The 27,534-nt window shown below is 37.6% G+C and overlaps 3 protein-coding genes across 9 annotated transcripts in view; 1 reads left to right on the forward strand and 2 right to left on the reverse strand.

Moving 5' to 3' along the window:
• Positions 1 to 23,806, reverse strand: LOC111332353 (V-type proton ATPase 116 kDa subunit a 1). Of its 6 annotated transcripts, none has more exons than XM_088741810.1 (24): positions 23,674 to 23,806; positions 22,678 to 22,756; positions 22,548 to 22,568; positions 22,348 to 22,426; positions 22,156 to 22,253; positions 15,656 to 15,784; positions 14,901 to 15,013; positions 14,273 to 14,482; positions 13,382 to 13,475; positions 12,447 to 12,524; positions 11,581 to 11,866; positions 11,079 to 11,218; positions 10,307 to 10,458; positions 9,686 to 9,782; positions 9,083 to 9,201; positions 6,269 to 6,314; positions 5,863 to 5,946; positions 5,199 to 5,285; positions 3,673 to 3,780; positions 2,877 to 3,020; positions 2,672 to 2,789; positions 2,107 to 2,208; positions 1,646 to 1,715; positions 1 to 1,346 (listed from the first exon to the last, which is right to left on the reverse strand). In XM_088741810.1, exons 2-24 carry the CDS (start codon positions 22,744 to 22,746, stop codon positions 1,253 to 1,255), a joined length of 2,538 nt encoding a protein of 845 aa, XP_088597936.1. In that variant the 5' UTR covers positions 22,747 to 22,756; positions 23,674 to 23,806; the 3' UTR covers positions 1 to 1,252. The 6 variants fall into 6 exon arrangements, with proteins under 6 accessions (XP_088597936.1, XP_022793406.2, XP_088597939.1 ...); XM_022937671.2 differs by having other exon boundaries at positions 22,678 to 22,821; positions 23,674 to 23,794; XM_088741813.1 differs by lacking the exons at positions 22,156 to 22,253; positions 22,678 to 22,756; positions 23,674 to 23,806.
• Positions 7,116 to 8,344, reverse strand: LOC148718583 (uncharacterized). Its single transcript, XM_088741815.1, has one exon. The coding sequence runs from the start codon at positions 7,965 to 7,967 to the stop codon at positions 7,317 to 7,319; it is 651 nt and encodes a 216-aa protein (XP_088597941.1). The 5' UTR covers positions 7,968 to 8,344; the 3' UTR covers positions 7,116 to 7,316.
• LOC111332386 (uncharacterized) overlaps positions 23,785 to 27,534 on the forward strand; it is a 20,405-nt gene continuing 16,655 nt past the window's right edge. Inside the window, exons 1-5 of one of the 2 annotated variants that reach the window (XM_022937709.2) lie at positions 23,785 to 23,926; positions 25,136 to 25,226; positions 26,018 to 26,115; positions 26,823 to 26,884; positions 27,218 to 27,230. In XM_022937709.2, the coding sequence (XP_022793444.2) occupies positions 23,809 to 23,926; positions 25,136 to 25,226; positions 26,018 to 26,115; positions 26,823 to 26,884; positions 27,218 to 27,230 (382 nt within the window). In that variant the 5' untranslated portion in view covers positions 23,785 to 23,808. Of the gene's footprint in view, positions 23,927 to 25,135; positions 25,227 to 26,017; positions 26,116 to 26,822; positions 26,885 to 27,217; positions 27,231 to 27,534 lie in introns of those variants that run through there. The other variant, XM_022937715.2, reaches the window with a different exon arrangement.

Genomic DNA, 27,534 nt, shown 5'->3' on the forward strand with positions numbered 1-27,534 from the left:
AAAATTGAACGACAAGTTTACTCATATTGATCGCAATTTACTTCTAGAGAAATAAGTTACGGAACTATTCAGGTGTTAATTTTGATAGTTACTCTACCAGGGTAAAAAAAAAAAAAAAAAAAAGGATTCACACATTTTCGAGACTAATTATCATTTATAGCGTTCGTTAGCTGTTATAATTTCACAAGATTCACATTCATCGCCCACGCACAAAAGGGCACAACGCGCACGTTACAGAGCTGTTTTGGACTAAGAACTATAAAATGCTAGTGCAAACGGAAATTCAAACTTGCGCGATTCCTTGGGGAAACGTCACGTGTACCGGAATGAAACGATTGCCACATCATTTTAGGCCAAACTGTACCCATCTCATGTACATTGCTATCTAAAGACTAGCCATAAATACTTTTTTAGAGTAATGTCCACCGTAAATAAGGTATCAGTTTAACTCATCACTTTCAGCAAAAACCGCAATTTTCGTTAAATATTTTTTAACCTAACTACTAAAACTCAATTTACAAAAAAAAAAATATAAAATAAAACTTTCAAGTATATTCGTGACAACATAATCTTGAGTATTTAAAATCGTTAAGTTTTTCTATAAATAACTACTCTAGGAAATTTATTATAAACTCTGCTTCGTATGATGCACGATCCTCGCAGTAGATAGCGCTATTTAAGCAATAGCGAAAATCAGACCTGAAAAAAATCAGGCCTGTACGGGACTCGAACCACTGACCTCTGCGATACTAGTGCAGCGCTCTACCAATTGAGCTAACAAGCCAACTGGGAGCAGGCCGTTAAGTTGATTCGTAATAAACCCGTGAAAGTGATAAATGAGATACAATGAATATATGAACTTCATATATTCATTGTATCTCAAACTCTGCCTCGTTCCAAATCTCCATTTATTTTTTTTGTTAAACCAAGAGGAAGACTGGGGAAATGACAGATAACAATGTACGCTGAGAAAGACGTAAAGGAAGTAGGTCGTGCCTAAAAAGGATGCTCAGGTTTCCGAGTAAGGATTGGAACTGAGCAAATTGTTTCTCGGTAAATAATTCGGTAAATAATGTATTCAATTCCAGTCTTTACTCGGAAACCTGATTTTGGAGTGTCCATTTGAGTCACGACCAAAGAAAGTACGGGAAAGCTCCCTCTGATACATTGCGCCCTCATTGAAAGCTTCTCAAGAGATATGGACGGGAATGTGTCAAACTTTAAAACTGTACACGGTTGCCGAACGACAGAGCTACTCCTCGAGCTGACCACTTAAAATCGACTTGAAGGAGAAGGGTTCAAATTTACATCCTGTTCCTTGATAAAACTTGTTCTGGAACTCGACCCTTTAAAGGAGAAAATACGTACGTATAAGATTATGCTACTCTCATGCTGAGGACACTGAGTTCGAGTCAGAAATCTATGCCTTAATTTTAAAAGGCAAGTATCGTGCGCCAAACTGTCTGCTTGGTTATCTTGAAGTTTCCGCCCCTTTGTGGTGTTTGCATCCTAACTTATGGTAACCATGTTGAAACTACTTTGAGTAGGAATCAAACATTAACAACTCTGCTTATGGAAACAAGCAAGAAATGAAAAGATAGTGTGGGAAAGCAGGAACGCGTAAGAGAGTGCGAAGAGAACTTACCAATGCAGACGAAGCGAATGCAAGAAGGCTGACAGACCCTCCATGACCAACAAGATAACAACGGTTTCGACTAAATATAAAAAGTGAAATGTGATAAGTTTGTCTAAATCTAAACATCCCATGATCTCTCAGAGGAAACTAGCCCTTCTTGGTCTAACCCTTTCACGCCAAATATCTGGTTGTCAAATCTCCCCTCTAGCTGCAACATATTTCCTTGTAAGTTAGTTTGAAGAAGTTGGTTTTAGATCAACACAACTTCTACCTGATAAGTTTGAGTATTCTCGTCACTTCTTTGCTGAATAATGTATAAATATCATAAGGAGAAATCACATGTTAATCACTTCTGGAAGTTAGAGGGTTAAGATAGCCTACGCTACACACACGTCTTCTTATTCGCGCGTAACGATCGACGCAGTGAAAGATTATTAAGTAAGTCCGATAAAATGTCACTTCACACTTACCTGCCCAAAATGAAAATATAACAAAGGCAGTAACAGAACCCAGCCAACCAGTAAACGTGAAAGCTGGACGAAGAGACATGTCCCAAAATACCTCCGACAGCTCTAAAATACAAGTAAGGTTTAGTTTCTGCAGTTGTGTTACAAATTTCATAACTATGGAGCTACGATGTGCGCACTGCGAGCTCCGCTGAAATACCCCGTCTCCGGACTGAAACAGACTGAGGATGATCAGAGCATGGTTTCCTAATAGTGGTACTCTTGGTGTTATCAAAAAGATAGGAAAAGTTTAAGCGAGTTTTACATGACATTATTTCTTTCTGTTTCTTGTTTGCTTTTTCATACGGTCCCAGGAGCGTTGAAGGAAAAGAAACACATAATTGACTTTGCACGGCACATGTTTTCTCGCCCTAATCTCCTATCGTTAAAATCTGTTTTCGCCTCATGCTCTCGCTCCAAATCGTTTGAAAAACGGAGCAAGTTTTAAACAAAATCCTTACGGTAGGGACTAACTGTCAACACCTTACCGTGCCTCTTATAAGGTAAAAACCCGATTTCTTCTTCTCACCTGCATGTGCCAAACTAAGGGCCCACAACCGCAAGTAAGAGGCTGTGTTTGATATACAACCCAGGCAGTATTCAATGGTATGAATGGCCTGATGTACAAATACCTCCCCAAAATCAAACTAGAAAACAGAAAAGAAAAAGGAAAACTCAACGGAATTTGTTTTTCTGATAGTATCCAGTTCCAATGTAACTAACAGCACTCTTACCTCTTCGCGATGGTCGTCAGGTGATTGATCTTCCTGTAAAGAGCCGTCATGATAAACCACTTCACCAGAGTCCACTACAGAATCCATCATTTCTCCAGACGGGCGAGGAGTGCCTGGGCTACCTGGCCTTAACCTCTGGTAACCCTGATAAAAAGGAGATGTTTCACACAGTATATTCAGCTTTGAGGTAGATCTATAACGTTGATTAATTCGAAGCTTCAATATCTCCCCTGCCTCCCCCAGGGAACCCATGCAGGGGCATTTAGCCATTGCTTGTGCCCGAGGTTGGGGAATTTGAACCTTACCTGGCAGGGGTGGGGAATTTAAACCAAGTATCAAAGCCTTTTAGTGGAATCCAAGTGTTCTATCTTTAAATGAAGTTGACTTGCACAAGCGAATAGTTCACAAGAAAAGGTCTACAAGGTCTAAGTTTTCAAGCTGGGTCAATGTATAGAAAGTCACAGTCCCTGAGTTTGCCTTTCACGAAAAAATTGGGTGGGGCCTTTGAACATACTTTTTTTTTGCCCTGGGGGTTAGGAATCTTTAAAACGTTAAAAAAGTTCAAATGCCTGGGGTGTTTCCGGAGGGGGGGGGAAGTAAGGCATTGAAGCTTTGAACTGATTGACACAATTAAGCATCCAAACATCACAGGAAACCCATAGGCTAAAGGGCGTCCCATTAAAACATCCTGGACCAAAATCCAATGTGACTTTTGCTCAGTACACAACAATATGCAACCCTTGCTTCAAAATCAAATGAGGTAATAACACAGATAGCCAGGAATTACTTGACTTACTTGTTCTTTGTTAACCCTGTGCTGATGTCTGAGGTATAGGGGCTTCACTAAGAGCATCCAAGGTACACAAAGCATAGCTATAACAACCAGTAATGGTTGAACAGCAGCCTGTCACGAGAGCAGAGAAACACCATTTTTATAGGTAGTAACATGGTTTTGAGTGCAATTTGGTGTTAATAAGCACAAGAAATTTTTCAAAGACAACAGAATTGCATGACATCATAAGTTGAGTGCAATTTGTTGTCTTGCAGAAATATTTTGCAATTAGTGTTATTTACACTAAATTGCATGAGAAATTATATCGTAACTTGTTTTAAGTAACATGAAAAAAGTGCCAAAGAAAGTCAAGACAGACAACATTTTGACAGCATACATGCCCTATTTGTAGTTATGCACTCGTGTTTCAACTTTGCACTTGTGTTACATGAAAAATGCACTTGTTTTCAGCCAATCAGATGTGTAAAATATTTTCATTTATATTATCAAACATGTTAACCTTATCAATCCCTGTGTAATAATTCTCCTCGGCGTCTACTATACAGTTCTTCTGATTTTAGTTCTAAGAATTTGGGTATTGAATCAACTAATATAATAATTCCCTGATTTATGTTTCTTTCTTCTCAACACTTGTCTGCTTGATATTGTCTCAATGTTGTAAGGAGAAATTCTATCTTGGTCACCCATGGGAGTGTAAGGGTAAAACAGTTAGTAAAGAGCACTAGCCAACAGGTGACCCTAAAAGCTGGAACAGTGGACAGGTGGAATGGCAGAAAATGATCCCAAATCCTAAAACATGGAAAGGTGGAAAATGATCCCAAATCCTTAGACACAGAATGGTGGATTTGGGGTTCATTTTCTGCCATTCTGTGTTTTAGAATTTGGGGTCATTTTCTGTCATTCTGTGTTTTAAGATTTGGGGTCATTTTCTGCTGTTCCACACTTTAGGATTTGGAGTAATTTTCCACTGTTCCATGTTTTAGCATTTGGGATCATTTTCCACCATTCTGCCATTCTGCTGTTCCACCATTCCACTGTTCCTACTTTTAGGGTCACCCCCTAGCCTACAAAACACTCTCAAGTATTTCATAAACTTCAAAAACTTTTACAAGCTTGTAGATGCATTATATAAAGTAGTAACTGCCTCCTGGTTAGCTCAATTGGTAAGAGCGCTGGACTGTTGTGCGGAAGGTCGAAGGTTCAAGCCCCGACGGGACCAACACTCAGGGTCTTAAAATAACTGAGGAGAATGTGCTACCTTTCTATAATATCAAGAAATGGATAGATATTCTAGTCTTCTTGGATAAGTATGAATAAACTGTAGGCCCTGTCTCCTGCAGGGTTAGGTGTAGGAGATGTTCATTTCCCACGCACGAGGTTACTGTGTGGTGGATGTCCTCCCCTGGGATGGGATGGGTGGGTATTACAGGGTCCACAGTAACTGGCTAGTTGCGGTTCCCCTGCCATACGTGGAGAAGTTAATAAATTTAATTAATGAATTAATTGATTAAATAACCACTTTTGAGCACCTGTCCATGATAGAGAAGATTTTCTTTTTTTATGTCTACTCCAAATTCAAGAAACATGTTGATAAGTGCCAACAGCAAACTTGGTTGCTGCAAAATCAAGCAAACAATGCATGAACAATAAGGTATAAAAATTAAATCAATAAGCTTTAATCTCAGCTTGTAACACTTCAAAAGAGACCTGGAAAACCCAAATATGATTACTTGCAGTATTGTTAAATAGGGGATATTTAGATGATTGTATAAGGTGGTAAAGTGCTTTTCTCATTTAACCACAACTGTTGAAAGGATTGTGCAATTTGTTTCCAAAAAGATTTGGCAGTCATAGCTCCACAGATTAAGTGATCCTCCAGTAGCTCACTAGACTTCCAAGCTTAGTGACTGGGCTCCATCAAACTACAAACAAATTACAGTGAAATGGTAAGGTACTTCTCTAGATTGCCACTGAATATCAACATATCCGAGCCAAATGGGAAGTTAGCAACAGACATTCCATTAGATGGCTCTTCCTGTCCACTGTTTCCAGGTTGAATTGAATTTTGGAAAGTTGTTTTTTTGTGGGGAGAGGAAAGCTGGAGGACCTGGAGGAAAGCCATTGGAGCAAGGACAAGAATCAAACAGCGAACTCAACTCACATATGATACCACAGCTGATACCCATAACTCACATGTTCAGAACTGCAATCAATAACAATCCATTTGAAGAAAATCAAAATGACCAGGTAACCAAAGATGCAAAACAAAAACAAGACCTGGAAGAAAAAAATTTCAAAAAAGGGAAAATGATTTCCAGATAAACTCATTCACAATGGTACAATCCTTTTGGCTGGGGCAATTGACTGAACAATAACTAGAAGAAACCACTCTCAAACACAGGTTGTTAAAAGCTAAAAAAAAAAACAATGCGTATTTGCTGTTTATTTGACCAAGACAAAACTAGCCTGTACTTTCATGAAAAAGTTAGAGGGCTACAAAAATTAAAACAAATTTCTTTAAATAATTTCTTTCTGCTTTGTAGTCTGTCCATTTGAGTTTTGAGCATGGAGAATATGAGGATGAAATAACATCACTTACCTGAGGTATTAACTCAGCAATAATATCCAAAGGTTTGTTGAAGTGTCTAAAGAACAGAAAATTAAAGCTGTATGTTACAAACAAACACCAAGTAAACAATATTCAACCTGTCTCAACTACTTTAAACCAAGCCAAACATTAAATTTCTGAGGTTTATCTAGACAAACTTGTACTCTGCACAATGTTTTAGTGATATTCCTTGAATAGGTGCTGCATTCGTTGATGTCGCATATATTACATGGCAACTGAAGGTAGTCTTCAAGAAGGTAAATACAAGAGTTCTGAGCCTCAGGCCAACCAAGGCCAGTCCCTGGCTTTCATCGTTTTACAATCTACAATTCGTGTGAAGGTGTAGTCTGATCGTCTGGGTGAGTGTAGTCCTGAGAAGGACTGTTGTCCGTGGTAGTGACTGACGTTTTGACCACCTGTGCGGAAGTCATCATCAGAGTCAAGTGAATGATTGTTGTCAGTAGAATGTTCTTATTCCAGTTCGTATGAAATGATCGGTTGGTTTTGCCGTGATGTTATTGGCTGTAAGACTCAAGTGACGTAAGTCGGTCGTGATTGGTCTGTTTCGATCTGTCGGTAAAGTTAGGTCGTTCTTTTTTGGTCGTTTGTGATGTTTATGTTGTGAATGAGTCGCTTGTAAGGGGCGGGTAGTTGTTGACATCTGTTTAGGAGAGTCTATTCTAAGTTAGTAAACCAGCTTTCCAGAGTCAGTCGTTGAAAATAGTCAGTGCTGTGGGTTAGGCATTGCGCAGAGTCCCAGTCAATGTTGTGGTTGGTAAGTCGATGGTGTTCAGCAATGTGATTGCTGACATCACCTTTCCTCGTCACCCGTCTGTGTTCAGTCAGTCTTGTTGTGAGGTTTCTGCCAGTCTCACCGATGTAGGAGGCTTGGCAGTCGGAACAACTGATCTTATAAATCGTTCCCTGTCTGTTCCTCGGTTCGTCTTTGTCTTTAACGTTGGTTAGTAACTGACGTAGTGTGGTGATGGGTTTGTGGGTGACGCGGATATTGAAGGGTAGTAAGATGCGGGAGATGTTTTCAGACATGCCTCTTATGTACGGTATGGTTGCTGTAGTCGTAGGGGTTGCGGTGTCGTTTGTTTCGGTAGTGGCAGTACGTGGGTCGGTGAGTGTTTCGTCGGATGAAGTCGTTGTTGTAGTTGTTCTTCGTAAAAACACGGTGAAGGTATTTGTTCTCGTTGGATAAGCTGTCTGTCGAGTCACATACTAGTTGTGCGCATCGTGTTAGAGTTCTGATAGTTGTGGCTTTGTGTGATGTAGGGTTGTAGGATGACTCGTCTAGTAATCTGTCGGTGTGTGTCGGTTTCCTGTAAACTGTCGTTCGTAATGAGTTGTCGTTGTGGCTTACCAGGCAGTCTAGAAAAGGAAGTTTGCCATTTTCTTCGACTTCTCTGGTAAACTGTATGTCAGTGTTTTGTTCGATAAGGTGGTTGTGGAATGCGTCAATTTCGTCGTGTCGAACGGTGGTGAATGTGTTGTCAACGTAATGTGACCAAAGCGGGATCGTTTGTCGGCAAGTCGAAAGGGCGCGTTCCTCGATGTTCTGCATCACAATTTCTGCTATAACAACAGAAACTGGAGACCCCATGGCAGTGCCGTGTAACTGTTTGTAGTGTTTACCGTTGTACTGAAAGTAAGTAGACATTAGGCAAATGTTTAGCAAGTCCATGATGTCGTCTGTCGGTAGCGGTAGTGGGTCGGTAGATTGTCGGATTGCAGTCTCAGTGCATTGTAATGCTAATTGAAGTGGAATACTTGTGAACAGTGATTTCACATCAAATGACACTAGTTTGTAGTCATCAGGTATCTGAACAGTCTTGGTAGCGTTAATGAAGTCTTCAGTGGATTGTAGTTTATGTCTGGATTTGTCGGTTAGCGGTTAAAGTATTGTCGTCAGGTACTTGGATAGTTGGTATGTGGGAGAGCCACAGAAAGAAACAATAGGTCGCATCGGGAAACCAGGTTTGTGTAGTTTCGGCAAACCGTAGAGTTTCGGTGGCTGTGGTACCGAAAATAAAAGGCATGTCTGAAAACATCTCGCGCATCTTACTACCCTTCAATATCTGCGTCACCCACAAACCCATCACCACACTACGTCAGTTACTAACCAACGTTAAAGACAAAGACGAACCGAGGAACAGACAAGGAACAATTTATAAGATCAATTGTTCTGACTGCCAAGCCTCCTACATCGGTGAGACTGGCAGAAACCTCACAACAAAACTGACTGAACACAGACGGGCGACGAGGAAAGGTGATGTCAGCAATCACATTGCAGAACACCATCGACTTACCAACCACAACATTGACTGGGACTCTGCGCAATGCCTAACCTACAGCACTGACTATTTTCAACGACTGACTCTGAAAAGCTGGTTTACTAACTTAGAACAGACTCCCCTAAACAGATGTCAACAACTACCCGCCCCTTACAAACGACTCATTCACAACATAAACAGCACAAACGACCGAAAAAGAACGACCTAACTTTACCAACAGATCGAAACAGACCAATCACGACCGACTTACGTCACTTGAGTCTTACAGCCAATAACATCACGGCAAAACCAACCGATCATTTCACACGAACTGGAATAAGAACATTAATTCTACTGACAACAATCATTCACTTGACTCTGATGATGACTTCCGCACAGGTTGTCGAAACGTCAGTCACTACCACCGACAACAGTCCTCAGGACTACACACACCTGGACGATCAGACTACACCTTCACATGTTACCCCCGGGTTAAAGCCATTTACTGCAATCTACAATTCATTACCTGTGATTAAAGAAATTCAGACAAACTCCAAACATCATGTGGGCTACTCCAATAACAACAGACATTTTCATTTTGAATGAGTTGGTAAATGCAAGCTTGTTTGTAGCCAGCTGCCAGATCTAAAATGAAGCAGAGGTAAAGAAGAATCAGATTCTGAAGGGATTTTCTTTAAGTGTTAATGGTTTCCCTGGTTTTATGGTAACTGACAGTCAGTTGATTCTCCAGAACTTGTCTGTGAAAAAGTGTAATTGGAAAGTTAATTGAAATTTGACTGGATAATGTTTTTTTTAACCACAAGATCTGATTGTTTATTCTCCCCTCTAGCTTCTACTCACTTCTTTGCAAACAAGTTATGAGAATTTGGTGTTAGATCAAGATAAAAACTACTACCTGATAAAAGTCTGAGTATTTTCATCACCTATTTGCTGGATAAAGTATGGATAATTTTAAATTAATAATTTTATCAGAAAGGACAGAAAAATTACTCTCAGTCATTTGTTTCCAGTAAGCAACCTCACTATCAAGAATTCCTGAAGACAATACTTAAAGCAGTTAGGTACCTGTAAATTAATTAAAAGTAATTTTTAATTACCATGCACTTACTGGGTCAATACCAAAGAAGTATGGCACCCCTCTATACGTTCCATTGGGGTTTACCAAGATTTCGTTTTTATCAACAGCTGTATTATTCAGTTCCTCTCTACCAAAAGACAAAATGGCAATTATAAACTAAGATAGTAAATAAATTGTATTTTTTGTATTTATTCATAACAGTCAGATTCATTGTTTTAAATGTGGATATGTTTTACTAAATGGAATACAATCTTTAGTAAGAACAGTTTTCAAGTGAGTGTTGAAAGTGATCCAAGATTGCATTCAGGCTTTGCTTTACTTAAATTGCTCTGTGATTGGTCCAATAAACTCCCGCCACTCTCTCGACCAATCAGATGGAAAACTAAAACAAATCATGACTTGGTTGTCAAGGTTTTCCCACGCTTCAGGCAGTTGGTTTGTTTTCAGTTTGAGTTCTCACTGGCTCTTGCAGGTATTTTCCTTTCTTCTGATTGGCTGTTGTGATTATTTTGGTTTTGGTTTTACGACCCCTAATCGAAAAGTGCACTGTCTCCGTGACAACCGATTACCATGTTCCCCTAAAATTGGAGACTGATAACTAATCAGAAAGGTTTGACTTTAGAACACACCATCATCAATATCACTTCCTACCTGATGTTATCCCAGTCTACACTTAGATCCCAGGCTGTGCCAAAGATGTTGAAAGATTTGGAAAAGCAGTCATTGTAAATAAGACCAGTGTAGATAGCAAAAACTCCCATCAACAAGATGATATAACGGCCATGAAAAATGGTCTCAAACATCTGACAATATAATTTATGATAATTGGAAAGAAAAGAAAAATAATTGTAATTATCTCATATTGATAACTGCTAAATTTTCACACCATGCAGAGTCTATTCTATATCAGTTGTGGATCAGGGGGGGGGGCATGGGAGCCCACCCCCCCTTATTTTGGGTACAAAAATAAAGGCAGAGGGGAGAAAAACCAGCAGGTGAACACTCACAAACAAAAACATGAGAAGACACATGGGGCTTGCACTGTAAGTATCTCAGAGAGCTCCATACAATTCCTTATAATAAAATTATAAGGAATTGTATGGAGTTTTTTGTAGCATTAGTCGAGGCGCAGTGGGTATTGTCACATATGATCCTCGCAAGGATCATACATGACAACACCAGCCGCACCACGACTAACGCTAAAAAAGCTCTATACAATTCCTTATAATAAAGTTATAAGGAATTGTATGAAGCTCTCTGGGATACTTACAGTGCAAGCCCCGTGTGTCTTCTCATGGGCCCCCCTAACTTAGCTCAATGCCTGGATCTGCCACTGCATACTGCCCATCATGGAGGTGAAACAGCTTGAAGTGCTACAAATTATCAGAAACATTTCAAATCTGGCTCTGAATGCAACACCCACCTCTCCGCCACCTTTATAATTTTCCAATTTCTTTTCATTCAGTACCAACCATAAAGCAAATAGAAACATTATCAAGCCATGGCCACAGTCTCCAAACATGATTGCAAACAGGAATGGGAAGGTAATAATGGTGAACAGGGCTAAGAAAACATGAAGGAATGGGAAAAAAAATCAATTCTAATAATATTAGATATTAGATATCAAGCTGACAGTTACTCAGTAATTTTGGTTTTATCAACTGAGTTGATAAATGAATGTAAATTAGCCACTGTAAGTAGTTTCAAAGCTGACGTTTTTTACTCTGGCACCACAGTTTCTTTGGAAACTTACCCCCTTTATTCATTTGACAGTTACTGAGTGTGGAATATTTAGTTATATGTTAAAATTAATAATTATTACTTAATATATTTCTATTCAAGTGAGTTAGAGGAAAATTAATGCCTATATATAACTTACAAAGGAGTTCAAACATTTATGATTGACACAGATCACTTGGAATCACCTGGATTAACTTCCTGATAGTTTGCTACTCCATAGGCATCTACAATGGCTTGAAACCCCCTGGTAAATTTGTTGGTCCTGTTAAAAGTGGGTGGCTCTTGATCAGTGGCCATGCGATTCAGAATAGATGGTAAAGCAGCACCACTACGTTCAGTACCTCGCCGCAATGCTTGCTGAATTTTATCCAAGTCACTAACTGGACACCAACACTCAGCGATAAGACATTTCTGAGTGACATTCAGGTTGAACATGTTCATGGTGTGATAAATGGCTTTGATCTTTTTAACCTGGGAACCAACGCAAAAAATAACATAAAGAACTAAAGCTACATAACTACAAAATTTTCATTTAATATTTTATCATTTTAATCTGTAGTGAGGATCACATCATATTTTTTATGATATTAATTTTATGATGCTTGCATAGTAAATTACAAGGCAATGAACTTAACAGGGGCCTCTATACCTATAAGATTGGTGATTTTATCATATATATTAATAATGGAGAGCATATCCACAAGAAAACCAGGCAGAACCAGGCAGGGGGATAATACTCAAATCACCCATTTGGCTCAAACTTGGCAGAAATGCTATAAGTATCATGAGTTAACAAATATGTGAAAATAATAGGTCATTATAGGGTTCCCCTAAGAAAACCTCCATTTCTTGCATTTTTTGGCATAATTAATTTGCTAACTTTACGTTGGTGCTGTGACAATTGGAAAAGCCATCTGCAAATTAATTCAAATTGATGATTTGAGCATGATTCCCCCTGCCTGGACATGCTCTTAATAACTGGTAAAGCTATTGATTAATATATACAATTACAAATTATATTTAGCTATTAATGATGATTTATAATTAACACCTTAATAAACCACTGACTGATGTTTTTTGCTAAAGTTGTCAACAGGCCATAACGATGGTCCCGTGTCTCATTTAAGACCTAAATAAAAGAAAATTTGAAAATAAAAAGACAACATAACATAATTTATTCACAACATAAACTGAACAGAATTTTAATCATATGTAACAACAGGTATCAATTAATCTGTTCCAGTCTTAGTTCAAAATTAAACTTTGGTAAACTGCTACTTCCTGCATGGCCCTTAATCACAATATTTATATAATTATACAGCTAACTTGAATCCAGTTAACTCAAACCATTTGTTATTTCCCTTGGGATTTGTGTAATTGAGGTTCTACTGTAGACGTGTGTGCATGTCAGGACATTTCCTTATACCCTTTTAACTCCCAGAAGTGATTATTTTAACACATGTGGTGCTACTTCTCAACTGTATATAAAAAACACAAGGCTGGTCACTTCAACCGATCCTGAACACCAACCATCACCACTTGAAGGCAGTGAAGTATAGTTGATGGGTAGCACCACATACATAACAAAGAAAGTCACGAAAACAGTGTTAAAACAACTGTTGGCAACACAGAGACTATGGAAAAAAAGGTAAGGAGACTTCACACATTATATTCCTTGCTTTTAAGATCATTTCAATTTTTTTTTTACAGTTTTTCCTTTTTTTAACAGCCCATGCTTACACTTTAAAATTGAGATTGATATGTTAGGTATTCCCACTAATTAATGATCTTTAGACCCCAAAATCACACACAGTACGCTTGGGTGGCCTGTGGCTAGAGAGGGAGAATAGACAATTAGATCTTGGGATTGGAGTCAAAGGGTTATATAACAACAGATGAAAACAGTTAGTAACTTGGACCCTGCATTATACATCAATGTGGAAATTAAAACAAAAAAATAAAATTAAAGAAACTTCCTTTAGTTACCATTTGAAGATCTTCAATACTTGTGTCTACTTTAGTGGCAGTTTCTAGTCTCTCAGTTGCTGTGTTTGGACATGGATAGATTGAAGCATGATACCTTATAAAAAAAATTTCATTATTCATTACTGATTTAAATTTTGACACATTTAAATTCAATGGGTAGAAAACTCAACCATACTTCTGGAAAGAAACAGTCATTTAACTATTTTGTTCCGCATTATCTTGTAAACCGCCTAATAAAAATGTCTGTTGTTTGCTTCATCCTTATGTTTACTTAATACTTATACAATGAACTTAATATAAAACACTTATTTTCACATCCGCATACTTTAATTGATAAATTTAGAAAATTACAAGGTTTTATTTTCATTTGTTTTTGTTTCTTGTTTTTTGTCTTACGCGTAATTTTAATCTAGTTGTAAGATGTAATACCTAATTGGCTTATCTATAACTTATTATACTGTTTTTCAAAATTCATGTAAATGCATGCTCTCTTAGTCATCTCCTACGTTCAGTTAAACTTGTTATTGAAGAATTTATTTAAATGTTTGTTTCCCGTCTGCCTTGATTAGCTTTGCTATTTTGTAGGTAGGTATTGTTAGTTATGTATTTTAATTGCTAAAAAAAATAATAAATTTGTTGCTGTTAATTCAATGTTAGTTAATTATATTAATAAATGACACAGCACACTATAGGCAACACAGATAATGTAGGGTTGTAGGATCTGCAAAAATGGCTTTAGACATGCCTTCCACATATTGTGGAGTCCCTTTATAAACATTATTTTGTTGTCTGCTCTGTTGTTTTTGACATAATCCTTCCATTCATACATGGTGTGCAGGCTTAATTACTACAACAATAATAAAAGTTAGATAACAAAACCCATTTTCTCACCCCTCACAAATTTTCATCACTCTGCTTCTGAGCTGGTCCCCTTGAAAGAATGCAATGAAGACACATTTTTTGACTTGGTGTCCAGTGCTTGGATCTTCCAGTGGAGTTTCTATTTCTGCCTGCTTAAACAACACATTTCCATAGCAGGAACGCCACAGAAGACGCTCAAAGGAAGGCACTTGCTCACGTCCTATGACTCCAGTGACAAAACTACAAGGATGTGAGAGATAGGGAAGACAATAATTTGGATAATGAGTGAACAAATGTGAAAGTTGCAAACAAAAATTACAGCTACAATAAAAACTATCCCTTGAAGTTATTATAAGTATACTATCAATTACGTTTAACTTATGCTTACATTATAAAGACCATATGCAAGATTGCATGAAGAACACCTGATTCAACAGTTTCACATATAATACAGGCAGACATTTTGCTTTTTGCTTATTGCTTGCAATATATTTGTGCATTTTATTTATGCATTTAATTGAGCTCAGAAAGCTGCAAAAAGTTTCCATTTATTCCAATTGGCTATAATTATTTTTTGATTACAGATTATAATAAAAACATATGGCAAATCACAAGTAATTAATATAAGGTTATAAATATATTTACTAAGTTAACACACCCCAGTTGAGTTTCTTTTCCCATTTCATACAGTCCTGCATTGTCTTCTAAGAGTGCATGTAAATCACCACTCTGTGCTTCATGAATTAGGTGTTGGCTTCCTTCTAGAGCAGCCTTAGTGAAAGCAATCAATTTTATTTACTGGTAAACAAATTTCAAATTAAGGAAATAGTCCTTTTTCTGTGTTTGGAGACCAAGCAAAGACCCCTGCAAATTCAACCAGGCCTATGAAAGCTATTTCCATTTCAGCATTAGATGACCCAAGTATAAAACTTTTGACATCATTTGAACCAATGAGTGACAAATCAATTAGTAGGTAAACTGGTAAAGTGAAGACCACTAGTTAAGCATTTATACACCTGGAGCAACTAATTTCTCCTAGCAATATCACCCCTGAATTAAATATTAACATTATGACCAGGCTGTGCTCTAAGAAAAATTAGAGGGAAACTGTGAAATCCAGTGTGCTTAGCATAAGCTTTTCATGAAAAAACTAAGATTCCTGATCGAGTCACCTAAGAGCAAAAGTAAGGTGCCAGGGGCCACTGGGCATTGCTAGACCACAGCCCTGGTGAATAAAGGAAATGACTGCAAACTCAAGCATCTCTTGATTGTTGTACAAATTCTCCTTGCATGATGAACATTATGGAGAACTTGCATACCAATGTTAGGGAGTACTAAAGGGTTAAAATAATTGTTACTAAAAAAAGGCATGAGTAAAATGGACCTTTTTAAAGTACAGATACGTCTGAATACCTCTTCAAAGAAGGTTTGAGTTTTACTTAAGATGTGTTTGAATTCTGTCAGCTGTAGGAAGCTCTTCATAAGATGCTCATGATTTGTATTGCTGTCTTTCATTTCATTTTCAAGCTGCTCAAATTGGGCCTAAAAAAAGATAGTAAATGGGAGAATTAATAAAAGGAAGAATGAATGAAAGAAATGAAGACAGAGAAGAATGCTTAGGTTTTGTTTTTCAATAAAAATCTCATCAGACTGGCTCTCCGTAAGGGTTCTTCAATCCAGCGATCCCGACTTCGATTTCCTCTCAATCCTGGAATCCCGACGGATTTTACCCGCCAATGCAAATCCAGCTTACAATTTTTTTCTTAGTCCATTACCTCAACTTAAAAGGGCCTCTTTAATTTGCTTGAAACTTTTTTTGACCAGGACTGATCCATTGAAGTATTTGCCCACCATAAGGCTTACTGTATTTTGCGAAACGAAACGAAACGAAACGAAACGAAACGAAACGAGTAAACCCGTACTGTATTTTGCGAAACCAGCTCTTCGAAGACTCTAGCGATATATAACTTATTTCTTCCGATTCGTAAACACAATTCGTAGATACAACTCGATGCAGTGATGATTTATAAATAAAGACTTTGAGCCAAAAGGTCAGAAGTGCGCCGTTTCGCAAATTACAGATATGCAAATCTGTAATTTGCGAAACGAGCTCTTTGAAGACTCTAATGATATGTAACTTATTTCTTCCGATTCTATAACACTTTTCGTAGATACAACTCGATGCAGTGATGATTTTTTAATAAAGAGTTTGAGCAAAAAGGCCAGAAGTGCGCCGTTTCGCAAATTACAGATATGTAAATCTGTAATTTGCGAAACGAGTTCTTTGAAGACTCTAACGATATATAACTTATTTCTTCCGATTCGTAAACTCAATTCGTAGATACAACTCGATGCAGTGATGATTTATAAATAAAGACTTTGAGCCAAAAGGTCAGAAGTGCGCCGTTTCGCAAATTACAGATATGTAAATCTGTAATTTGCGAAACGAGTTTCCCACCAAATCTCACACGTGTCACGCATTCTATTGCGTAAGAATGAGAAATAACTAGATTCTATAACACTTTTCGTAGATACAACTCGATGCAGTGATGACTTTTTAATGAAGAGTTTGAGCCAAAAGGTCAGAAGTGCGCCGTTTCGCAAATAACATATATGTAAATCCGTAATTTGCGAAACGAGCTCTTTGAAGGCTCTAATAGCATTTGGTTAGTACCAGATAAAAACCAGGTCAAAATTGGAATTCTGCCCTTTGACATTGCTGTAGCATGTGTTAGAAACCTTGCGCGTACCGCAATGTATGTTTGTACATTTATTAAAATCTACAACAATTTTGTTATTTTTTACCGGCCGCCTAGTCCAGTTGATAGTTTATGAACAGAAAGCAATTAATCTTTAGGGACTTCTTTCCTGTCCGCTACCTTTTTTTAATTACCATATTAGTCTTTCCGAAACATTTCCATATCAGGTTACTAGTTATTTCTCATTCTTACGCAATAGAATGCGTGACACGTGTGAGATTTGGTGGGAAACTCGTTTCGCAAATTACAGATTTACATATCTGTAATTTGCGAAACGGCGCACTTCTGACCTTTTGGCTCGAGCTCTTTATTAAAAAATCATCACTGCATCGAGTTGTATCTACGAAAAGTGTTGTAGAATCGGAAGAAAGAAGTTACATATCATTAGAGTCTTCAAAGAGCTCGTTTCGCAAATTACAGATTTACATATCTGTAATTTGCGAAACGGCGCACTTCTGGCCTTTTTGCTCAAACTCTTTATTAAAAAATCATCACTGCATCGAGTTGTATCTACGAAAAGTGTTATAGAATCGGAAGAAATAAGTTACATATCATTAGAGTCTTCAAAGAGCTCGTTTCGCAAATTACAGATTTACATATCTGTAATTTGCGAAACGGCGCACTTCTGACCTTTTGGCTCGAGCTCTTTATTAAAAAATCATCACTGCATCGAGTTGTATCTACGAAAAGTGTTATAGAATCGGAAGAAATAAGTTACATATCATTAGAGTCTTCAAAGAGCTCGTTTCGCAAATTACAGATTTACATATCTGTAATTTGCGAAACGGCGCACTTCTGGCCTTTTTGCTCAAACTCTTTATTAAAAAATCATCACTGCATCGATTTGTATCTACGAAAAGTGTTATAGAATCGGAAGAAATAAGTTACATATCATTAGAGTCTTCAAAGAGCTCGTTTCGCAAATTACAGATTTACATATCTGTAATTTGCGAAACGGCGCACTTCTGACCTTTTGGCTCGAGCTCTTTATTAAAAAATCATCACTGCATCGAGTTGTATCTACGAAAAGTGTTGTAGAATCGGAAGAAATAAGTTACATATCATTAGAGTCTTCAAAGAGCTCGTTTCGCAAATTACAGATTTACATATCTGTAATTTGCGAAACGGCGCACTTCTGGCCTTTTTGCTCAAACTCTTTATTAAAAAATCATCACTGCATCGAGTTGTATCTACGAAAAGTGTTATAGAATCGGAAGAAATAAGTTACATATCATTAGAGTCTTCAAAGAGCTCGTTTCGCAAATTACAGATTTACATATCAGTAATTTGCGAAACGGCGCACTTCTGACCTTTTGGCTCGAGCTCTTTATTAAAAAATCATCACTGCATCGAGTTGTATCTACGAAAAGTGTTATAGAATCGGAAGAAATAAGTTACATATCATTAGAGTCTTCAAAGAGCTCGTTTCGCAAATTACAGATTTACATATCTGTAATTTGCGAAACGGCGCACTTCTGGCCTTTTTGCTCAAACTCTTTATTAAAAAATCATCACTGCATCGATTTGTATCTACGAAAAGTGTTATAGAATCGGAAGAAATAAGTTACATATCATTAGAGTCTTCAAAGAGCTCGTTTCGCAAATTACAGATTTACATATCTGTAATTTGCGAAACGGCGCACTTCTGACCTTTTGGCTCGAGCTCTTTATTAAAAAATCATCACTGCATCGAGTTGTATCTACGAAAAGTGTTGTAGAATCGGAAGAAATAAGTTACATATCATTAGAGTCTTCAAAGAGCTCGTTTCGCAAATTACAGATTTACATATCTGTAATTTGCGAAACGGCGCACTTCTGGCCTTTTTGCTCAAACTCTTTATTAAAAAATCATCACTGCATCGAGTTGTATCTACGAAAAGTGTTATAGAATCGGAAGAAATAAGTTACATATCATTAGAGTCTTCAAAGAGCTCGTTTCGCAAATTACAGATTTACATATCAGTAATTTGCGAAACGGCGCACTTCTGACCTTTTGGCTCGAGCTCTTTATTAAAAAATCATCACTGCATCGAGTTGTATCTACGAAAAGTGTTATAGAATCGGAAGAAATAAGTTACATATCATTAGAGTCTTCAAAGAGCTCGTTTCGCAAATTACAGATTTACATATCTGTAATTTGCGAAACGGCGCACTTCTGACCTTTTGGCTCGAGCTCTTTATTAAAAAATCATCACTGCATCGAGTTGTATCTACGAATTGTGTTTACGAATCGGAAGAAATAAGTTATATATCGCTAGAGTCTTCGAAGAGCTGGTTTCGCAAAATACAGTACGGGTTTACTCGTTTCGTTTCGTTTCGTTTCGTTTCGTTTCGTTTCGTTTTGTTTCGTTTCGCAAAATACAGTAAGCCCACCATAATGTAACAAGACGGAATAATTAAGCGGTCTCGCAAGAACGAGAAGGATTTAAGGAATATACCTCTAAAATACTTTATTGAAGCCAAATTGATAAATGAATAAACAAATAAATTAACAAATAAATGGGAATAACTAGCAGGATACAGTAACCCTCAAACAGAGAAAGTCTTCGTCTTCTCACAAGTGATCCAATGCAATTCAAAATAACCAACTGAAGAACTAACTAAAACAGCCTCTATTTATGTGAAACGAACAAGCGTAGCACAACATTCTTAAGATTCTACAACTTGTTGCCAAAACCTCGCCTTTCCGAATTGCAGCGCGCGGTAAGGACGTCCTGTATTTGTTTCGTTATCGAAATGTGATAATTATTTAAAAACAAACAAGATAATTTTGCCGAAAGGAAATTAGTTAAAACGGTGCCTGAGAAATCACGTCTTACAAGCAGGTGTAACTTGCGCATATCCATTTAACACCAGGATATATTACATTCCAAAAACGATCACTAGGTCACATCCTAAAAGTAGAAAAATTATTACGATAAAATATAGAAAAATACTGAAATATAAGAGCCTCTAGTTTATTCCAAAATATGTGTCTAGTGACTGTCACAATAAGGCGTAAGTTTATCTCTTTTAACAAAACAATGATATCGTTCATTTTAGAACTTTTCAAACTTTTGCACGAATAACATAGGCTAGTCGCAGAAACGAGGCTCGGTCCCTGTTCCTTCCGTTTCACTGCGATCGCGGAAAAACATGTCAGTACTAAGGAAACAAATGACAAAGTCAAAAGTGCACAACACAACTAAAGGTGGCGGCAATCCGATAGTACCATAACACAGAGAAATTTTTATTATTATTTATTCCTGCTATTGAAATGAAGAAAAATTAACTCGACACAACTCTGCTGCTGAAGCGAATACTTTTTCTGAAGTGAGAAACTCTTGACACTCTTCCAAGGAGAAAATCAGCCTCTCGACTTGTTCTGAAGACGGAATATTATCATCACATGGGGTTTCGTCGTTCGGAAATTGGTCAGTCACTACGAAATCAAAGGTCTCTATTACAATATCACCAAGGGATCGCAATGAAAACAACAGCGCAAAGGCCGTGCGCAGAGAAGACTTTCTTGACAAACCTTTCTGTGGCTTTTTTTAGCGTACCATGCAGGCATTTTAGGCAATCGCGATTCCCTTTCTCGTTTGTGGGGAGAAGTAAATCACGTAGATCAGTTCTCGTTATAAATTCCTGTCAACAGACCTCATGGTTCTCAGTTTGTATTACTTCATGAATCCCACCCCTCAAAATCGTGACCCGTGTCCTGTTCAAAACAACAGGGCGTAACTAATCGATAGAAATCAATCATCGAAAATGTAATCGATTACTCGATAATATAATACTCGAAAGTACTCGATATTTGTCAAATTAATCGATTGAAATCAATAATCACAAATTTTTGGCCTCATTTATGGAAATCCAAAATCATAAACGTGATCTGATCTTATCATAACACTGTGTAACTTAACTTCGAATCTGCTTTGTTGATAAAGATGATATTACTTCTCTCTCCAATGGTAGCTACTTTTCTTATTTTGTTTTATCAGGATCACTGCTGTAAAGCTGTTTAAAGCGATACTTCAGCAGATTTCAGCCCAGCAGCCCTATGGTGCTGTATACTCGATCTTTGCTGTGCTTACGAGTATTGAATAACGATAACTAACAAACAAATCAAAGGAAAACTTTAACGCGCATATGTACTCTACAATTGTCAGAATCATGGTTAATATCCGGAGCCACTACTGTGGAAATTGGCAAACTGTCATCAGTTCTCCGAGAACAGTGTAAGGGTATTTTTCGAGCGCTTACAGCGTGCACACGGTAGCTTCCGGAGCGCGGAGCAAGCCGCTGACCATAAAAACGACAACCTGTCTTATTCAAACAACACCTTTAATATTTGGCAATACATACACTATAAAAGAACGAATTATGGTAAATTCTCGAAAACGTTTAGAGGATCACAATCGTAGAGCGGCTTACGAACCGAATTGAAGGATAACAAGCCAAAGTATATTAATGTCTGACTTTTGTAATGTGCTGCTAAATTTCTTAACTTGAGCCACCATGATAAGTGAATTACAAAAAATTGTATTTTAATGTTGAAATTTGAAACAGGATCGAGAATAGGACTCATGAAAGGTATATTGATGTATTGCAGCAAGCATTACTTTGTGACCGGAAGGCGGAGATGACAGTTGTGGACTCGAGATATCGTAACTACAAGCATGACTTTAATTGTGAAGGCGGAAACGATAGTTTCGTAACAGCTGCGTTGTTTATGTTTTAATCCTTTTCAGTCTCAAAATTTATTAAAAATCCCATAGTCAGTCTTAAATAAAGTGTAAAGGGAATGTTTATCAGTTCAGTTTGGACTTCTGTGTATTAGTTCGAATCTGTTGTGAATCATCCCGGCGTAAAACTGAGAACTTTATGAAAGAGAATCTTCGTCCATTGTCTTTTCGATCATTGTCGAACAAATCGATGAAATCGATAGCTAATTACAGAAATCGATCAAAATCAATAATCACAAAGACGCGAGTGATCGATTTCTATCGAATTCCGATAGTAATCGATTGATTCGTATCGATTACGAGCGATTACGTTCGATTTCTATCGAGTATCGAAACTATCGATTAGTTACGCCCTGATAACAAGAATAGACGTCACCCCCTTCTTACCAAAAAACCTATAGGGACCCCCTAATCATATTATACCAACCTCGAGACCAGTCATCTCTCGTAACTGAGGAGTTTCTGGATATTCTTCGGCTTCTGACACCTGTATATCTGCTTTTTCAATTTCCTTGTATAGGAATCCTAATGAAAATCATACCCACTTTAGGGAGCTGACGAGAAGAGTAATATTTTAACCAAATAAGAAAAATCTTAAAATCTCCCCTTGTCCACTTACGAAGTTTTCTTTCCATCTCCTCGCATCGTCTCACTTCATTTACGAATTTACGCTGAAAAGCGTTCACATCTGGATTTAACTGGCGAGAAAAAGACATCGAAAAATAATTTTCTGTAGATCTTCCGTAGAAGTTTTAAACATGACAATAAAAATACGAATACGAATCGAATACAGCTGGAACAATGTTATTTTGTACTTACATCTCGAAACTGTACCAGGCTCTGAGGGAAAAAAACGATAGGCAAGGCTCAGTGTATGTTATCAATGTAAATAATTCAGGGTAAATTTAAGATAAATCCATCGGATTGAGAGTTTTGCTTAGTTTCATACCAATTCTCCAAGTTCGCTCACGCAAGTGTACGCTGCTTCTGCTTGAAGAAAAAGCTGAGCAAGTGTCATTTCCTCCGATCTGAAAAGGGAAGACATCTTGGAAGAGAGCAGGTTAAGAAGAGAAAGTGTGGTGAATTTTTTGTCCTACGGAACAACGAATTCAAGGTAAACATCAAGCAACTTAACAATCAACTTCATGAACTATGTTTTAATGGTTTTCTTCCCGCGCTGTCACGAGTTTTATCAAGTGAGTATCATATGACTAGATATTGGTACCCAGACTCCTTTATCGAATATACTTGAATCCTCTACAAGGATGGGAGGGATGTTGTGTATTCCTGTTTCTAAGTTGGTCTTCACAATTAAATTTTGCGGCCGAATTTCTTGTTCTCAGAAATTCTAGTCCAATTTTCACAGATCCCTAAAGCAATACATTCAAACGTTGTTGTTCTTCATAATATCAACTTGGACAACTCCTGACCGATAATTTTCATAGCTCAAGCGAAAAACTATCTTATTCTATTTTGTACTCTTTTCAGAATTAATGTTTATGAAATTATGTTTCATTTTCTTGTAAGAGAGGCCTGGAAAGGAAACATCACGCGATCGAAAGTGGAAATCTTCCGATCCAGTCTTCCCGCCTCAATAAGCACGCGTGTTTATGTTTTGATGGTTTCCTTGCACACTGTAATCCGGTAAAGATGTTGTCAGCTGTATTTTAATTTCGAAGCCATCGCTGAAACAGGTGATCTTCTGAGACAAAAGACACAAGCAAAACTGCGAAGTTTCATCTTCTTTGGTTTGAGTTTCCACGTTATTTTGGGCCGCTTGAGTGATTCTGATGTAGGTAAAATTTCAACTGACATCACTATAGTAGTTTTGACAACGCACGTACGCCGGATAAATAAGCTTTTGTAACGGAAGAGATTTAAAAAATATCCTTACCATTTACGAGATGGATGAAATGCGATGTTGTTATCAGCTTTGAGAACTTACCACTGAGTAGAGATCGTCGATAAGTGTGCCGCAATTTGAAGTTTTAATTTTCACACATCGCTTTTAACGATGAAAGCGCTAAAAAGTTGACCAGATGAGACCATAAGTCGACAATTATGGAAGGTTCCATAAAACATGGGGCAAGAGTTTAACAAACAGGTGCAGCCTGGAGATGAACACGTGGTTTTAAACAAGTCTGCAGTACAACCACCACTGCTGAAGCATTTGTACAAAAGGGATCCTTTGAACAGATGTACGTGAATTCAAAATAATGTTTGCTCATTACGTTATGCTGTAGATAACTCCTTTTGTCACGCTCGCAAATTGAATTAATTTCTTTGCTTCTCTTCTTTCTCTCTAAATTTTTCAGTCGTCTTTTGAATGTTAGTTGACGGTAGTCAGTAGCGAATTCTAACATGTGCAAAATTTGGTTTGAATGACTCAATGTAGGGACTGTATTAGTAAGCTATTAATGATTAACAATTATATCTTAGAGTGTTTGGTTTATGTTTACTTGAGAACATAAATCAATTGATATCCAGATGATATGCACAGATTGGCTCTCTCTTGTGTTTATGGCTCATACACTATGTCACAACATATATTGGCTCTATCTTTTAGATTATGTTAGTTGATTAAACATGTCTAGGCACAGTTGTCCAAAGGTCATACAATAGTGCTAATCCAGGTTTAAGTTTTAATCTGGGTTTCTCTATTCCTCTCTTCAAAGGCCTTTGTCGGCATATTGTGACATAGTTAATGACATAATTTTTGACAGAGATAAAAGAGATCTAACAAAGGCAGAAAGCAGAGTATGGAAAGTAGAGGTTCTCATCCCCATCCCCCCCCCCCCCCATCCTCTGGGGTAGGCAGAAACTGCTCATATACCCCCCTCCCCTGACCCAGCAACAGCCAACTGATAACAACAGTGGCAGATTTGGGGAAGGGGCATAGAGGGCCTGGGCCCTCCTTATATTAGGTTAAAAGATAGTGTAGAAGGAATAAAAGCTGTCAGGTGAACACACACACAAATAAAAGTGCCCCCTTCCCCCTCTTGGCTCAAGGTCTGGATCTGCTACTGAACAAATAAGGGTTAATGTCGCATTAGAGGGGTAGGTGGGTAGATGTTATACTGACCATGATTTGGCAAATTTACCTTCAAGAGTGGTGAAAATGATAATCATGAAAATGCAGTGAGGTGACATCTGTCTCGATTAGACAACACCCATGAGATTCTTATTTATGTTCTCAAAAGAGCTTCTGAAGGGTTTCATGCTGTCTTGATAGGTTTGAAAAAAATTACATGACTGTGGTTGTCCAGGTATTTTTCTCTGCGAGCCATGTAGCTTTTTTTCAATCACTTTCAAACTTTGAAAAGCCTTAGACAAGTCTATAGTAATCCAACTCCTTAAGATAAGCTTAATGTTATACAATCCTGTGACTACATTGAATTTATTTTTAGTTTCAGATAGTGAAGTCCAAAGCATGGTTCATGTTTACCAAAACTTAGCAGCTCTGTCTCCCAGAGACAAGTACATTGACAGGAAAACATTGTGAGTACTATAATTATTATTACACAAATTTAACAAGAAGTTAGAAATATTGCATGAAGTTATTTTGACTTTATGATATATTTATAATCTTGTTGAATTTGTGTCCCAGGGTTTGTTTCTTTAGTATAACCAGATATGTCTCACTGACGAATGTAAACTGCACTATGCAGTCAGGCCAAAGCTCCTTTTGAACCATCATAAAGAACATTAAAGCATATTGATATGGACCCTCAAAGACAACAACATCGAACACTTTATTTCCAGGTGCATTCTCTCATCACACACGCTGCACAGCAGCTCAAGTAAAAGATGTAACCTCTGCCTTAGAAAAATTCCTAATCATCTGCCGACCCAAACTATCAACACTAAACAACCATAATGAACTCATGTATTCCTGCCACCACAGAAACAAAACCCTCCAACACAACAACTAAACTGTTAAATTTTGCACTGCATAAATTAGATCATATTATATGATATACAAGCGATGGTAAAGATGAGTGGGCAACCAACTGCATGGAATGATGATCTACAGTTAATGCACAATCTTCTTTGCCTGAGAATCTCAGATATATGTGTCCCAAGAAGAAGTGAAGCAGTTCTTTAACTGAGAGTGTTAGATTCATTTTTTCTTAAAAGTGTTGAGAAGTTGGCTGTGCAAGCTACGCTTGTCTATCTGCTTTTCTTTTCCAGTGGCACAACTTGTAAGATTACTCAGGGATACTACGCGCTAAACATCTATTATAATATATACCGGTATGAAAAGTTGATTTTTCTTTTTTTATTTACAGTATACATTATTTCCCACTGGATGGGATGCTGGCAGAAAGACTGTTTGTGGCTTTTGATAAAGACAGAAATGGACATATTGACCGTGATGAATTTTTAGGTGGGTGATACGAGCTTTGGTATCTTTAGTATGATACAAAAACAATGTAATTTCTTGAACTGTGTGGACAACAGTGTCCCAGAAGAAACACAGTGAAGACCCAAAGAAGAATTTAGAAAATACCGATTACACGTGGTGTGAGTGTATAACAGGGTTGTCGCTGAGCAGTGGCTACTAGCGAAAATTGGACAGACAAAAAAGTGGGGATTACTGGCTGGATTTTTGGCCAGTGGTCGCTTGATAAAGCACAACAAATGCTCAGGGCTCAACACTAACTTTTCAACTTACTAGCCAAGTGGCTAGTGACAACTTAAATGTTGCAGCAATTTTAGTTTATTTATTAGCCAAACTGGCTAGTGGAAATTGAAAACAACTAGTCAAAACTGAATGTCTGCTAGTTTGTGGCTTAAGTCGGCTACCATTTATTTAAGTGTCAAGCCCTGCATACTTTTGAGGTTACACACTTACAATTGTTCACTGCCTTTGAGCCACCTCATTTGAAATTTCAGTGGGCAGCATAATTTCATAGCTACAACCGTGGTAGACCATGCTAAGAAATGAACTTGATTTGATCATTTGTGGGAATTTTTTTTTTTGTCTCTCTAATTCCTCAAGGAGGATATGAGAATACCATTCATGTTGCTGGCCTCAAAAAGTAAAACAACTACTTAATGTACTTTTATCTTTTTGCACCATTGCACACACAGGTGGACTTGCTCTATGTTTAAGAGGTTCCACAGAAGAAAGAGGACAAATAATCTTTGACATGGTGGGTCAATTTTAATCACAATTAATGAAGTTAATAAGCTACAAATACCACAGTAACTTTAGGTAGTTATTATCTGGTAGTGCAGGTAAATTAACAGGGAGAGTAAAGTGGCCACTTCTAGACTCACATTAGTTTACTGAGCCACCATGATTTAAAGTTAGATTAGGGGAGGGGGGGAGGGGAGGGGGTATGCCTGGAAGCCATTGCTGTGCAAACTACTCTCTTAACTGTTTATTGATATAATGTTAAGAATTAGTATGTTTAACTTACATTTCATATTTTTTTTTCTTTATATTTCTTCTCCCAACTCATGCTGTTCCTGCTGTTCAAAAGTTTAACCTTGATGGTAGGAATTAATCTTTTCACGTCTATACTACAGGACCCCTCCAAGGGGGGGGGGGGAATACATGTTCCCTTGATCCCTTAATCTTTTTGGATTTTAGCCCTTGTTCTCTATTTAATAAAACCCCTTGTTCCCAAAAATGTTTTTAGCTCATGTTCCCTTGATCCCGAAAAATTTTGCGCTGTTCCCTTGACCCTCAAAAATGTTTATCATTCGTATGATGTACGATCCTCGCAGTAGATAGCGCTATTTATGCAATAGCGAAAATCAGACCTGAAAAAAATCAGGCCTAAGTTGGATCAACTTA

Source organism: Stylophora pistillata, chromosome 12, assembly GCF_964205215.1.
Source record: "Stylophora pistillata chromosome 12, jaStyPist1.2, whole genome shotgun sequence".
In the NCBI taxonomy this organism is placed as follows: domain Eukaryota; kingdom Metazoa; phylum Cnidaria; class Anthozoa; order Scleractinia; family Pocilloporidae; genus Stylophora; species Stylophora pistillata.

Coding starts and splice junctions, on each gene's coding strand:
- LOC148718583 (XM_088741815.1), bottom strand. CDS start 7,967: ATGGACTTGCTAAACATTTGCCTAATGTCTACTTACTTTCAGTACAAC.
- LOC111332353 (XM_022937671.2), bottom strand. CDS start 22,773: ATGTCTTCCCTTTTCAGATCGGAGGAAATGACACTTGCTCAGCTTTTT. Junction 9,202..9,685: donor ACTTCTTTGGTATTGACCCA/GTAAGTGCATGG, acceptor GCTTCATTTTAG/ATCTGGCAGCTGGCTACAAA. Junction 3,021..3,672: donor ACAGGGTTAACAAAGAACAA/GTAAGTCAAGTA, acceptor CCTTTTTATCAG/GGTTACCAGAGGTTAAGGCC.